Source organism: Lynx canadensis, chromosome D4, assembly GCF_007474595.2.
Source record: "Lynx canadensis isolate LIC74 chromosome D4, mLynCan4.pri.v2, whole genome shotgun sequence".
Classification (NCBI taxonomy): Eukaryota; Metazoa; Chordata; class Mammalia; order Carnivora; family Felidae; genus Lynx; species Lynx canadensis.
Genome location: NC_044315.2, coordinates 24,853,915 through 24,870,010, shown reverse-complemented (window position 1 = coordinate 24,870,010; position 16,096 = coordinate 24,853,915). Strand labels below are relative to the sequence as shown.

At 39.8% G+C, this 16,096-nt stretch overlaps 1 protein-coding gene across 3 annotated transcripts in view; it reads left to right on the top strand.

Moving 5' to 3' along the window:
* Positions 1 to 16,096, top strand: part of KIF27 (kinesin family member 27) — a 92,610-nt gene that overhangs the window by 49,624 nt on the left and 26,890 nt on the right. For all 3 annotated transcript variants that reach the window (XM_032595611.1, XM_030293735.1, XM_030293733.1), the window contains exons 11-12: positions 4,295 to 4,492; positions 15,260 to 15,373. In XM_032595611.1, coding sequence (XP_032451502.1) covers positions 4,295 to 4,492; positions 15,260 to 15,373 — 312 coding nt within the window. The remainder of the gene's footprint in view (positions 1 to 4,294; positions 4,493 to 15,259; positions 15,374 to 16,096) is intronic.

Sequence of the window (16,096 nt, the reverse complement as noted above, 5' to 3'; positions counted from 1 at the left end):
ATGCTAATTATTTCAGATAGTTTTCTGAAACCATAACTGATTGCTTTATGAAAGGTTAGTAATTGACTTCTACATCTCATCCTTGATTTCCTAATGCCGGATTTAGCTATTGCCTCAGAAGTGGCTACCGTTAAAAGTTGTATTCTATGAGAAATATTCCATTACAGAAAGATTTTGTGTATAATGAAGCCGTCTTCAGATGCTTTTGGGATGACCAGAGTGCTTTGTTAGTCTGATTATAATGAATCTGCTAGAATGTTGTCTCCATTTTTTTTCATTCATAATCTATTTACTTTAATGTTGTTTCTACTGTAGGTAGAATGGAATTGTCATTCACCTATTCAGAGCATTATTTATTTATTTTTGAAACTGTGCCACAATTGTTCTCTCAACAAGGGCCGTGTTCATTGCATATGAACAGACCAAAAACCAAATCCCTCCCCCTAGGGTTTTATGGTTTTTAAAAAAATTTTTGGTTTTGTTTTGAGAGAGAGAGCATGAGTGGGGGAGAGGGGCAGAGGGAGAGAGAAAGAGAGAATTTTAGGCAGGCTCCACACTTGGTGCAGAGCCTGACACAGGGGCTTGGTCCTGTGACTCTGGGATGATGACCTGAGCTGAAATCAAGAGTCTGCCACTCAACTGACTGAGCCCCCTAGGAACCCCCCTTCTAGGGTTTTTTTAAAAAAATTTTTTTTTCAACGTTTATTTATTTTTGGGACAGAGAGAGACAGAGCATGAATGGGGGAGGGGCAGAGAGAGAGGGAGACACAGAATCGGAAACAGGCTCCAGGCTCTGAGCCATCAGCCCAGAGCCCGACGCGGGGCTCGAACTCGCGGACCGCGAGATCATGACCTGGCTGAAGTCGGATGCTTAACCAACTGCGCCACCCAGGCGCCCCTAGGGTTTTTAATGCCACCTCCAACATCTGGCCATGCCCACTAAAATGTTTAGCTAAGTAGCTTCTCAACACAAAGTTAAAATAGTATGACTTAACGTGTGAACTACTTAGAGGAGGGCTACTTTCCTTCACCGTACTTGTTTTCAGAATACATTATTTCCATTTAGCAGTTCACCTCAGAGAGTCTTGGGATCTGTTCTTTTTCACTTCTTGACCCTTAAAATTAAGGCTGCAATGTCTAACAAAATACTCCTTTTAACAAAATATTAGTAGAACAAAACAGTTAAGATTTTTCCTTTGTGTTTATTATGAAATTTTACTTATAATTTCATAGTTTTATATCCAAGCTTCAGTTCTGACTGTAATTCTTATACTCAATAATAGCCAGAATGATTGGTTTCAAAAGGAGTAGTTTATCATATACATGTATGGTTTAAGCCTTGTTTGTGGATTTAGCAAAGATTATATGTTCAGTTTCACACAGCTAAATTGATTGAATTAAAAGATTAAGTGAAAGGTTAGAGAGTGCAAGTAGGGGAGAAGAGAAGGGAAGGGGCGGGGGAGAGAGAGAGAGAGAGACAGAATCCCAAGCAGGCTCTGCGTTGTCAGCACAGAGCCTGATTCAGGGCTCAATTCCACAAACCATGAGATCATGACCTGAGCCGAAATCAAGAGCACTTAACCGACTGAGCCACTCAGATGCCTCTAAGTGAAAGGCTATTAATAGGGTTTGAGAATTATCATGTTTTTTTGTTTTCCATGTTTCTTGTTGCATATTCTTTTCTGCTAAGAGAACTGATAAGGAAAGGAAAGAAGACACAGAACACAGTTAAGCTCAAAAGAAATATCCCATATAGCCGAGGACTGAAACGGGATTCCCATGTAGTTTTAGAAATGTCTGGGTGTCATGTACACCCAGTGTCATGACTGGGTGTCATGTACACCCAGTGGGGATGGGGACGATAAAGATGATGAGGATGGTGGTGGGGATGGGAGGAGGATGATAGTTACCAGCTTCTAAGTGTCTACATACCAGATGTTTCACAAGTATTATTTAATCATTATTTAACCCTTTAGAATGAATATTTTTACCCTGTTTTACAAATGAGCAAACTAAGTTGTAAAAAGGTAGAATAACTCAAGAATCTCATAGTGCAGGTGACAGTAACAGTTTTCAGTATGCTAACATCTCATGCCATTTTTATTTAATTATTATTATTTTTAATGTTTATTTATTTTGAGAGAGAGAAAGAGCACAGGCAGGGGAGGAGCAGAGCAAGAGGGAAAGAGAGAATCCCAAGCAGGCCCCATGCTGTCAGAGTAGAGCCCAATGTGGGGCTCGATCTCACAAACTGTGAGACCATGACCTGAACCAAAATCAAAAGTCAGATGCTTAACCAATGGCCACCCAAGCACCCCTCATACCATTTTTAAATGTTGAAATACTAGTGTTTTTATTAGTATTATAAAGTTATTTCAGTTTTTAAAACTTAAATTGTTTTAATTTAAAAAATCTAAAATCTGGTTTTTTAAAATTTTTTTTATTTATTTTGAGAGAAAGAGAGGGGCAGAGAGAGTGAGAGAGAGAATCCCTATGCTGTCAGCACAGAGCCCGACACAGGGCTTGGTGTCATAAACTGTGAGATCATGACCTGAGCTGAAATCAAGAGTCGTATGCTTCACTGACTGAGCCACCCAGGTGCCCCTAAAATCTGTATTCTTGTGTCAAGATATATACAGAGACCTATATGATGCATTAATTCTTTAATACTAATAGCATTAAAGGTGCACTTTTGAGCATGTGTGGAATAAATACAAAAGATGACAGCAACCTATCTTACTTTTAAATAAGATTATCAGTACCTATACCTTCAGTATTATGTGGAAAGACACCAAACTGCTAATATTATCATTTTTGCTGCAGTATTGCAATTACTATCAAAAGTAAGTGTGGCAAAGCCACTGTCCAGATTTAGGGATAGGAAACTACAGAGTCCTGTGGTCTCCAAGCTGGTGGTACTCACAGTAGTTTGTCTGCAGATTGTTTTTGGTCTCTGACGAGATAAAGGCAAATGGGAGCATAGCTCCCTTCATCAAAGAAGTCTTAATGTATGGGGCGCCTGGGTGGCTCCATCGGTTAAACATCCGACTTCGGCTCAGGTCGTGATCTCACAGCCCGTGAGTTTGGGCCCACGTCAGGCTCCGTGCTGACAGCTTGGAGCCTGGAGCCTACTTTGAATTCTGTGTCTCCCTCTCTCTCTGCTCTTTTCTGACTCTCTCTCTCTCTCTCTCTCAAAAATAAATAAACATTAAAAAATTTTTTTAATAATAAATGTTATGTATTTGGAAAAAAAAAGGCTTGACGTAAATAGCGTCAGCTGAATCTGATAGCATGCTTAGCGGTGCAGGCTAACAACGAGTCTGGGACTAGTACTGGTTCACAGTCTACAGTTTTCATAGCGCTGTAAGTTACAGTGCCTCTGTGAATACCTAGTTGAGTTTAAACAAAATGTTTTTGCCGACAACTTACTGCCAAAATAAAGGGAACAATTAATTGTAGTTTGCATAATTTACAAATGACCTTACTTTAACTTTTTTATGTAACGTAACACGTACTTAGTGCAATGCTAAGACACATAATACACGTTTAATATGTTTGCTCAGGAGTAAATTGGAACACTGATATTTTATATTAGTATAAACTCTTAGTAAATGTTCAACATTTTTTATGCTATTCAATTATATTTGAGCTAGATGAGGAGAAGCTTTATTTCAAATAATTAAACTGGTAATTATAACAGTTGGTCACTGTCAGGGAAAACGGTGTCTGTACTGATCATCTTAACTCCAGGATTAATTATTTAGGCTATAGCTGGTTATAAAAGAAGAGCACAGTGGACTACTTTGCAATCACATAAAAAGAACAGATCTCTGTGAGATGATCTCTAAGATAAGTGGAAAAAAAGGAAGGTGAAAATCAGTCTGTTTAGAATATATCTGAATTCATTTGCTGAAAGAATATTTAAGAAATGGGTAATTTTGTGTCGGGAGCAGGACAGTAGATTTTGGGTCAGAGATAAGTCTTTAAATATATAGTTCAGTTTTATATTCTTTTAATTTTTATCATTTTTAAACTAAAACACGCAGTAAGAAAGCAGAGACATCAAATTTGTTCTGTTTGGCTGTCTGTATCAGGGAGTCTCATCATTCTCTGTATCTGGTGAAAATTACGATGGTGGCCCAATTGTAAAAGTAGACATGTAGAAAACAATTATGAACCTATCAAAAGTAACAAAAATCTAGGCAAATGCCTACCTTTGCCATAGAATGAAAAGTTTACTTGAGGTCTGTGGGAGATTCAGCTTTTCATTTTGAAATATTCCATATGCTCACAGGTCTTACAGAAGAAGCAACAAAATAGTAAGAAATTGGCATCATTGTCAATCCAAAATGAGAAACGTGCTAATGAACTAGAGCAGAATGTAGATCACATGAAATATCAAAAGGTACAGCTGCAAAAGAGACTTCGAGAAGAAAATGAAAAAAGGAAGCAACTGGATGCAGAAATTCAGCGGGATCAACAAAAAATCAAAGTAATATTGTCATACTTTCCTGCAAGCATAAGTATGAAATGTTAAATGGCTCAGGGCTGATGAAGCCACTTGGCTTCTGAGGTATCTGACCTTGCCCTTTCCTTGGCTGCTGTCCTCATTCACTTAATGCTTGGTTCATTTACATAGTAAAACCTATTTGTTGAATTCTGAGTACTGTCTTGAAGGCTTTCACTTCATAGAAGAAGGTAGGTACAGTGATAACAGTTTCTCTGACTAGGACCTTTACTTTTCTTGAGGCTGTCAAAAACATAAAGCTGACTTTCTAAAAAAATACCTGACATTTGATAGGATTTCCCATTTCCAAAGTGCTTTGACCTCCATATGACATCATGGGAAAAAGCACAAGGTAAAATAGTACCATTTCATTCATAATGAACAGAAGAGTGATCAGACCTGTATGCCCAGCAGTTCTATAGAATGGATTGGGCTGTGGAGGAACTAATGGTGTCAGCCTGGGCTCTGGGGCCAGGCCAGCATGGGTTCAAATCCCAGCCTTCTCGGTTCCTGGCTGGATTATTTATTGAGAAAATCACTTACCCTCTCTGAGTCTGTTTATACTTATCAAAAATGGCCTCAATCATACTTACCTCACAGGACTTTTTTGAAAAAGAGGAGGAGGATCATGATCATAGCAACAGCAATAACAAATACTCATCTAGCATTAGGTACCAGGCTCTTTTCTATTGAAATGTTAAGCTGAACCCAAGACTTGAAACATATTTTAAGCCAAGTTACTGATTCTTTTTTTTTAACAGCTGTACTGAGATATACTTCACATACCATACAATTCACCCATGTAAAATAAACAATTCAGTGGGTTTGGGTATATTACATTATTAATTTTTATAAGGTTTGGCAAAATAGACATGAAATTTGTTATTTTAATCAAGTTAAGTGTACAGTTAGTTCCATGACACTGATTACATTCATAATGTTGTATAACTGAGACCACTAGCTGTTTTCAAAACTTTCCTCCTCTTTCCCCCAGTGCCCTGGTAACCTCTCATCTGCTTCTGTCTCTCTAAATTTGCCTGTTCTAGCTATTTCATAAAAATGGAATCATACAAGATTTAGCCTGTGTCTAGCTTATTTCACTTTTCATAATGTTTTCAAGGTTCATCCGTGTTGTAGCATGTATCAGAACTTCATTATTTTTTGTGGCCGAGTAATATTCTGTTTTGTGGACATACCACATTTTGTCCATCCGTTCATCTGTTGGTAGACACTTGAGTTGCTTCCACCTGTTGGCTACTGTGATTCATACTGTGGTAAAAATCGACCTGTAAGTTAACTGTTTAAGTTCGAGGAGTGGAATTGCTGGGTCATATGATAATTCCATGTTTCATTTTTTCAGGAACCACCATTTTCAATAGTGACAACACCATTTTCCATTTCCACCAGCAATGTGTGAGGGTTTTAATTTCTCTGTATCTTTGCCAACATGTGTTATTTTCTGTTTCTTTTTTATTATAGTTATCCAAGTGTGAGTGAAGTGGTATCTCATTGTAGTTTTGATTTGCATTTCCCTAATGACTAATGATGTTGAGCATCTTTTTATGTTCTTATTGGCCATTTGTATAACTTGTGTGGAGAAATGTCTATTCAAGTTCTTTGTCTACTTTAAAAAAATTTTTTTTTAATGTTTACTTATTTTTTGAGAATGACAGAGTGTGAGCAGGGGAGGGGCAGAGAGAGGGGGAAACACAGAATCCGAAGCAGGCTTCAGGCTCTGAGCTGTCAGCACAGAGCCCAATGCGGGCCCGACGCAGGGCTTGAACTCACAGACCGTGAGATCATGACCTGAGCTGAAGTCGGCCGCGCAGCCGACTGAGCCATTCAGATGCCCCATTCTTTGTCTACTTTTTATTTTATTTTATTTTTTTTTTAATTTTTTTTTTAACGTTTATTTATTTTTGAGACAGAGAGAGACACAGCATGAATGGGGGAGGGGCAGAGAGAGAGGGAGACACAGAATCGGAAGCAGGCTCCAGGCTCTGAGCCATCAGCCCAGAGCCCGACGCGGGGCTCGAACTCGCGGACCGCGAGATCGTGACCTGAGCTGAAGTCGGACGCTTAACCGACTGAGCCACCCAGGCGCCCCTTTGTCTACTTTTTAAATGGATTACCTTTTTATTTTTAACTTGTAGGAATTTGTTTATGTACTCTGGACATTAAACTCTCTCACATACATGACTTTTATAAATTTTTCCCATTCTGTAGGTTGTCTTTAAACTTTTTTTTTTTTAAACAGCAGGTGAATTCCTGTCTGCAAGATTTGCAAGATAAAAAAAAATTTTTTTGTTTATTTATTTTTGAGAGGGAGACAGAGCCTGAGTTGGGGAGGAGCAGAGAGAGAGAGGGAGACACAGAATCTGAAGCAGGCTCCAGGCTCTGAGCTCTAAGCACAGAGCCCGATGTGGGGCTCAAACTCATGAACTGTGAGATCATGACCTGAGCTGAAGTCAGACTGACTGAGCCACCCAGGTTCCCCTAGACTTTCTTGAAAATAGTTTTTGAGGAGTGCCTGGGTGGCTCAGTCGGTTGAGCGTCCGACTTCGGCTCAGGTCATGACCTCGCGGTCCGTGACTTGAAGGGACGTGAGCCCCGCGTCAGGCCCTGTGCTGACAGCTCGGAGCCTGGAGCCTGCTTCGGATTCTGTGTCTCCCTCTCTCTCTGCCCCTCCCCTGCTCATGCTCTGTCTCTCTCACTCTCAAAAATGAATAAATGTTAAAAAAAAAGAAAATAGTTTTTGATGCAGAATTTTAAATTTTTTATGAAGTCCATTTTATGTTTTCTTTTGTTGCTTGTGCTTTTGGTATCCTTTAAAGATTCTATTGCCAAATCTAAAGTCACAAAGATTTACCCCCTTTGTTTTCTTCTAAGAGTTTTATGGTTTTAGTTTTTATACTTAAGTCATTGATTGATTTTGAGTTAATTTTTGTATATAGTGCGAGGTAGAGGTCCAACTTCATTCTTTTGCATGTGGAAATTGAGTTGTGCCACCATCATCTGTTGAAGAGACTATTTTTTCCCCATTGAATGGACTTGGTACCCTTGTCAAAGATCAATCGACTGTATTATGGATATATTTCTTAGCCCAGTTCTATTCCATTTGTGTATATGTCTGTTCTTATGCTAGTACCATACTATTTTTACTACTGTAGCTTTGTAGTAAGTTTTGAAATTGGAAAGAAATCCTTCAGCTTTGTTGTCCTTTTTGAAGATTGTTTTGGTTATTTGAGGCCCCTTGCAATTCTATATGAATTAAAGGATCACCCTTTCCATTTCTGCAAAAAAGGCCATTGGAATTTTAATATGGATCAGGCTGAATCTGTAGAGTCCTTAGGGAATACTGACACCACATGACAACATTAAGGCTTCCTATTCATGAGCATGGGGTGTCTTTTATTTAGGTCTTCTTTAATTTCTAATTTTTTTAAATGTTTTATTTACTTTTAAGACAGAGAGAGACAGAGCATGAGTGGGGATGGGGCAGAGAGAGAGGGAGACACAGAATCTGAAGCAGGATCCAGGCTCTGAGCTGTGAGCACAGAGCCCGACACGGGGCTTGAACTCAGGAACTGTGAGATCATGACCTGAGCTGAAGTTGGATTCTTAACCAACGGAGCCCCGCTTCTTTAATTCCTATCAGCAGTCCTTTCTGATTTTCGTTATACAAGTCTTTTACCTCCTTGCTTAAATTTATTTCCAGATATTTTATTCTTTTAGATATTATTGTAAATGGAATTACTTTCTTAATTTCTTTGAAGTACTCAGTCTTAATAATGTAATTATTATAGCAGTAGTTAACATTTATCTTCAGTTAATACTATTCTAAGCAGTATGTGCTTTATCTCGTTTCTTTTTTTCTTCAATCTTTTCAACTTTTTCTTTTCTCCTGGATTCTTTCTTTTTTTTTTAATTTTTTTTAACGTTTATTTATTTTTGAGACAGAGAGAGACAGAGCATAAACGGGGGGAGGGTCAGAGAGAGAAGGAGACACAGAATCTGAAATGGGCTCCAGGCACTGAACCATCAGCACAGAGCCTGACGCGGGGCTCGAACTCACGGATGGCGAGATCATGACCTGAGCTGAAGTCAGATGCTTAACTGACTGAGCCACCCAGTCGCCCCTCCTGGATTCTTTCTTTAAACATCTTTGGGGCGCCTGGGTGGCTCAGTTGGTTAAGTGTCCGACTTCGTCTCAGGTCATGATCTCACGGTCCGTGAGTTTGAGCCCCATGTCGGGCTCTGTGCTGACAGCTCAGAGCCTGGAGCCTGCTTCAGATTCTGTGTCTCCCGTTCTCTGACCCTCCCCCATTCATTCTCTGTCTCTCTCTGTCTCAAAAATAAAAATAAACATTAAAAAAAAAAAACTAAACATCTTAGATTTTTCTTTTTTTATTTTTAATTTTATTATTTTAATGTACATCCAAATTAGTGAGCATATAGTGCAACAATGATTTCAGGAGTAGATTCCTTAATGCCCCTTACCCATTTAGCACATTCCCCCTTCCACAACCCCTCCAGTAACCCTCTGTTTGTTCTCCATATTTAAGAGTCTCTTATGTTTTGTCCCCCTCCCTGTTTTTACATTATTTTTGCTTCCCTTCCCTTGTGTTCATCTGTTCTGTGTCTTAAAGTCCTCATATGAGTGAAGTCATATGATATTTGTCTTTCTCGGACTGACTAATTTCGCTTAGCATAATACCCTCTAGCTCCATCCACGTAGTTGCAAATGGCAAGATTTCATTCTTTTTTATTGCAGAGTAATACTCCATTGTATATATATACCACATCTTCTTTATCCATTCATCCATTGATGGACATTTGGGCTCTTTCCATACTTTGGCTATTGTTGATAGTGCTGCTATAAACATGGGGGTGCATGTGTCCCTTTGAAACAGCATATCTGTATCCCTTGGATAAATACCTAGTAGTGCAATTGCTGGGTCATAGGGTAGTTCTATTTTTAATTTTTTTTGAGGAATCTCCATACTGTTTTCCAGAGTGGCTGCACCAGCTTGCATTCCCACCAGCAATGCAAAAGAGATCCCCTTTCTCCGCATCCTTGCCAACATCTGTCTTTGCCTGAGTTGTTAATGTCAGCCATTCTGACAGGTGTGAGGTGGTATCTCATTGTAGTTTTGATTTGTATTTCCCTGATGATGAGTGATGTGGAGCATTTTTTCATGTGTCGGTTGGCCATCTGGACGTCTTCTTTGGAGAAGTATCTATTCGTGTCTTTTGCCCATTTCTTCACTGGATTATTTTTTTTTTGGGGGTGTTGAGTTTGCTAAGTTCTTTATAGATTTTAGGTACAACCTTTTATCTGATATGTCGTTTGCAAATATCTTCTCCCATTCTGTCAGTTGCCCTTTAGTTTTGTTGATTGTTTCCTTTGCTGTGCAGAGCTTTTTATTTTGATGAGGTCCCAGTAGTTCATTTTTGCTTTTGTTTCCCTTGCCTCCAGAGATGTGTTGAGTAAGAAGTTGCTGCAGCCAAGATCAAAGAGGTTTTTGCCTGATTTCTCCTTGAGGATTTTGATGGCTTCTTGTCTTACATTTAGGTCTTTCATCTATTTGAGTTTATTTTTGTGTATGGTGTAAGAAAGTGGTCCAAGTTCATTATGTTGCATGTCCCTGTCCAGTTTTCCCAGCACCACTTGCTGAAGAGACTGTCTTTATTCCATTGGATATTCTTTACTGCTTTGTCAAAGATTAGTTGGCCATACGTTTTTGGGTCCATTTCTGGGTTCTCTATTCTGTTCCATTGATCTGAGTCGTCTGTTTTTTTTCTCTCTTTTTTTTTTTTTTAGGTTTATTTATTTATTTTTGAGAGAGAGAGGGAGAGTGTGCAAGTGTGTGCACGAGCGGGAAATGGGCAAAGAGGGAGAGAGAGACAGAGAGAGAGAATCCCAAGCAAAGCTCCACAATGTCAGCATGGAGCCCGATGCAGGGTTTGTACTCATGAACCATGAGATCATGACCTGAGCAGAAATCAAGAGTTAGTCACTTAACTGACTGAGCCGTCCAGGCACCCTTCATCTTTTTTTGTTTGTTTGTTTGTTTGTTTGTTTGTTTTAATGTTTATTTTTGAGAGAGGGGGAAGGGGCAGAGAGAGGGGGTCACAGAGGATCCAAAGCAGGCTCCATGCTGACAGCAAAGAGCCCAAGGCAGGGCTCGAACTCACCAACTATTGAGATCATGACCTGAGCTGAAGTTGGACACTTAACCAACTAAGCCACCAAGATGCCCCCTTTGTTTTGTTTTGTTTTTTAATTTAGTTTTTTTTTTTTTGAGAGAGCAAGCAGGGGAGGGGCAGAGAGAGAATCCCAAGCAGGCTCTGCGCTGTCAGTGCAGAGTGCAGCTTGAACTCACAAACTGTGAGATCATGACTTGAGCCGAAATCAAGAGTCAGATGCTTAACCCAGGTGCCCCTAGATTATTCTCATCTTAAAATTATCCTTCTTTAACCTTATGCTTTTCTCTTTCTGTCTTCTCACCTTTATAACCGAACTGGTTGGAAAAGTTTACTGCATCTGTTTCTGTTTCCTCTGCTTCCATTCATTCTCTCATCCTCTCCAGTTTGGTGTCTGGTTCCTGTCTCTACCATCTACTTCAAGCTTTTGAGAAATTCACTAGTGCTTTCTCGGTCACTAAAGTCCTTAAAACCTCAGCTGCATCCAGCATAGTTCACCACTCCTTCCTTCCTGAAATATTTTCCCCTTTGCCTTTGTGAAATTATATTCTTGTTTTTTTCCTCTGACTGCTTAATCTCTGTCTTTGCTAGTTCATCCTGCATGATCAGGATGACCAAACCTAGACCAAACCTCTAGGCTTATGCCTCTTCTGTCTTCTATCTTTGATGACCTCATCTTTTTCCATGGCTACAATTTAACTCTGATAGCTTTCAAATTTAATCCTTAACCCCAGATTTGTACTTGGAGCTCTGGATTCCTATATCCAACCATTGACATCCTCATTAGGTTGTCTTATAGATTAAATTCATGATCTTCCTTACTTATCTCACCACAATTCCCCTCCCTGCTCCCTTCATAGGGGAAAATACATAGTTTTCCATGTGCTTTACCTAACATTTCAATCCATTCAAATAGGTAAGCTAGCAATCATCCTTGACTCTGTCTTCTTCCTAAGAAGGAACCACTAAGTCCTATATAGATTATATCTTCTGAATATCTTTAACCTATTCAATTCTCATTTCTACTACCAACAACCTAGTCTCTTTCTTATGGTCCTTCCTCCAATGTGAGGATTAGGTCTGCCTGTCAGTCACATGATCTTTGGGTCTCAGCTTCTCAGCTCTCTTAGATCATGGTTTAAACCAACAAGACATAGCACTAAGTCTCTATTTTGGGAAAAGAGAAAACTCTTTTGGTCAGAGTGCATACATAGTTTTCTGGAATGCAAATCTGCCTGTAACTTAAACTTTTTACATTTTCATCTAGGGCAGTTTTGTTTCTTCTAGCCATATCTCTCATTCTAGGGAAACGACCCTATGTAAAGGGAGAACGAGTATTCCAGAAAAAGGAAGAAGTCTATTCCAGAGATATATTAAAGTTTCCACTACTTCATGCAAAAACAGAAAAGCTGCTCACAGTCTTCTGTTTGGGGCTAACTTTCCAACATGCTTATTTCTTCATTCTCCCTTTGACTAAACCATTTCTGGAGAATAGCACGACGTCTGTGTAGGTTCTCCTTGGAGTACCAGTTCTTAACTGAAGTCCGTGCATAGGCTGTAAGAAAAAGTGTGGGAACCCTTGAAACTGTGGGTCATAGTGTGATCTTGAGCTTTTTACCTCTCTAAACACCAATTTTCTCCAGATATCAAATGGAGTTTTTAATAGTCCCTGTCTCAGAAGATTATCGTGAGGATTAAATGGGACAATTAAATAGATATGAAAAGCCTGGCATCATACCTGGTGAACAGTTACTTTAATATTATAACAGGGATTATATCGTAAGAGAATGGCAATAACGTCTAGAGTAACATGTAGAGAGGATGACACCTACTATAGTACACTCACAAGAAGAGGAAGGGCAGAGAGTCTGCTCCAAGCAACTATAAGGTGCCTTTATTTCAGCATCTTGGCGTTGCTGCGACTATGACGGGGACTAAGTTATAACTACGGACGAGAGGCTAGGAAGCATGAAAAAATTAATGGGTAAATATAACAGGGTCATATTCACTTGTAATACAATGCAGGTGAGCAGAGAAAATTTATTTTATTTAGTCTACAGCAGACCTGTGTTCTTTATGACACCACCACCCCTCTCACCCTGCCCAATCCACATCACGATAATTGCTGGAAGCCTAGGAACAAACTAAATGTCCAATCTGTTCAAACCTTACTCTGGTAATTTAACCATTTCCTGTAAGTAACTCTCAGCTTTCTTGAATAAGAATATTCAGTCCAGTGTATGCGATGGTCAGGTATACAGCTTTTATTGCATCATATGGAGTTGAAGAGAAAAGGATCACCTGAATTTCAGTTGGTCCTTGGGTGTGACTGGCTGGAATGTGCTCTCTCTTGTCTGCTTTTCTTTGCTGGGTCCCAGTGATGAAGCCCCAAGTTGGCATAAACTTGTAGTCTGGTCTCACTTTCAGTTTAGAGCATGGAGGTGCTTTGGCTTCATCTCACCTCCTCTGGCATTATGAATCCCCATTGAAGCTACTAGGTACCCATCTATCTTGCTAGCCCAGTGGCCTGTCCTCTTCTTCACTTTTGGAGTCAGTTATCGTGGGGAAACGGTCATTGGTTGTCAGGATCCACATCACTTGATGCCAAGGAGTCTATATGATAAGTCTCTTTCCGTTTTTTCTTCTTTTTCTTTCTTCTTCTTCTTTTAAATAAATGTTTATTTTTGAGAGAGAGCATGAGCAGGGGAGGGGCAGAGAGAGAGGGAGACAGAGAATCCCAAGCAGGTCCCACACTGTCAGTATAGAGCCCGACGTGGGGCTCGAACTCATGAACTGTGAAATCATAACCTGAGCCAAAATCGAGAGTCTGATGCTTAACCGCTGAGCCACCCAGACACCTCTCATCCCTCTTTCCCTGATCGAACATTTCTGCTCTTTCAGCGAGGCTGGGCAGCCCCCTGTGGGTGGGTCCTCTGCACTACCGTCTGCGTGTTGCCCCTCTGCCCCCAGTGATATACCTTACTTATCACCCCCTTTCTGAGCCAAAATTCGGAGGGAAGAAAACTGGAACACACATCTTTCTTGCCATCTCTTTCTTTCTTTCTGCCATTCCCAGGGCTAGAACATGATAGAGTTTCCTTTTACTTCCTTTATATCAGTACTTCTGAAATTACCTGTGGAGAAGGTGCAGTTTTCATTTTATTATTAGCTTGTCAAGCCCATTTTAGTATTAAAATGAAAATGAAATAAAAAATTAAAATATACAATAAAAGTCAATCTTTTAATTATTTATTGTAACTATTAATATTCAACAGACATAAAATTATTCTGTCCAATTTTATAAAGGTTTCTTTTTTTAAATTTTTTTTTTTCAAAGTTTATTTATTTTTGGGACAGAGAGAGACAGAGCATGAACGGGGGAGGGGCAGAGAGAGAGGGAGACACAGAATTGGAAACAGGCTCCAGGCTCTGAGCCATCAGCCCAGAGCCTGACGCGGGGCTTGAACTCACGGACCGCGAGATCGTGACCTGGCTGAAGTCGGACGCTTAACCGACTGCGCCACCCAGGCGCCCCAAATTTTATAAAGGTTTCTAAACACTTTCAATTTCTGTAGTTTTATCCATCATGGACCAATAAGCAATAGTAATGCAGACCAGCCCACTTTGGTTCATGGCCTCCTTCCTTATTCCTGCTAAGGTAGTGGTGGACAGAGGCATCATCTCTAAACCCAGGAGAACTCCTGAGGCTTCTTAAAATGTGGATGGAAAATAAAGGACCATGATCTATCTTTTTTAAAAATTTTATTTATTTATTTTGAGAGAGAGCACGAGTAGGGGAAGGGCTGAGAGAGAGTCAGAGAGAGAGTCCCAAGCAGGCTCTGTGATGTCAGCACAGCCAGATGCGGGGCTCAGTCTCATGAACCATGAGATCACGACCCAAGCCGAAATCAAGAGTCGGACACTTAACTGACTGAGTCGCCCAGGAGCCCCATATCTTTTTTTTTTTTTAAGTTTATTTATTTAAGCAATCTCTACACCCATCGTGGGGCTTGAACTCATGACCCCGAGATCAAGAGCTGCATGCTATACTGACTCAGCTATACTGACTCACAAGCACCCCCCATCATCTATCTTGAAAGGCTGTTCTCATGCACAAAATCCTATTTCTGAATGACAGAAACTGAATATTACTTTTCATATTTCTACTGTTATAACTTCTAGTATCCCCATGGCAGATGGGTGCCTTGGAGAGACTAACTAAAAGGTCATGAGCTCAGAAAGGCAGAAGAGAAAAGCACATTTGTAATTTTCAGACTCTTAACCTGCTGTGCTGATTTTTAACACTGGCAAACAATGAAAAAAAACCAAGTGATGTTAGTAAACCTTGATTTGCTGTGAGATTTTATTGCTTCAATGAGAGGCTAACATTATTTTCCTCTCCAGTAGCCCCAACCTTCATCTACGCGTTTTCTTTCTTTTTACAAGGAAGAAAGTAAATGTGAAGAAAATGATTATCTGCATAAATATTTAATGATGGCCAGGAAGTGAAAGCAATAAGGTGTTTTTAATTTCTGTTCTCTACAGGAACTAAAGTCAAAAACAGAACAGGAAGACTCTCTGACACTGGAAACCGAGGACCTTGATGCATTTAAGATGAAAAAGAGAAAAGGTTCGTTTGGAAGTATAGACCAATTCCAGGTTTGTCGATTCTGTTTAGTGTTTCCTGCTTTCTCTTTGCTTTCATGGTTGTTTAAATGGAGGTAAAAAGTGGTGTAGTCTGAATAAAATCTTCAAACGCTAGACTTTACCACTTGACTACAAATTTTCTAATATTTCTCCCAAAGCTTTTCTGTTATTAAAAAATTACTCTCGGGCACCTGAGCATCCAACTTTGGCTCAGGCCATGATCTCACAGTTTGTGATTTGAGCCCGCGTCAGACTCACTGCTGTCAGTACAGCTTGGGATTCTCTCTCTCTCCCTCTCTCTCTGCCCCTCTGCCACTTGTATCTTTCTCTCAAAAACAAAGTAAACATTAAAAAAATTACTCTTTCATCCAGAAATGTGCTTGTATTCTTTTTTCAGTAGAATGCATTTATTTGGGGGCATCTGGGTGGCTCAGTTGGTTGGGCATCGGGCTTTGGCTCAGGTCATGATCTCGTGGTCAGTGAGTTCGAGCCCCACATCAGGCTCCGTGTTGACAGCTCAGAGCCTGGAGCCTGCTTTGGATTCTGTGTTTCCCCCTCTCTCTCCCTCCCCCCCCTCAAAAATAAACATAAAAAAAATGCATTTATTTGAATGTTGTAGAATGTAAACATGAAATCCATGTTCACTGGATTGTATTTATTCCCATGGAAACAATACATTTCTAAAAATCAGAGCCCTCCATTCAAACATAACCAAATTATATATGCACCATATAT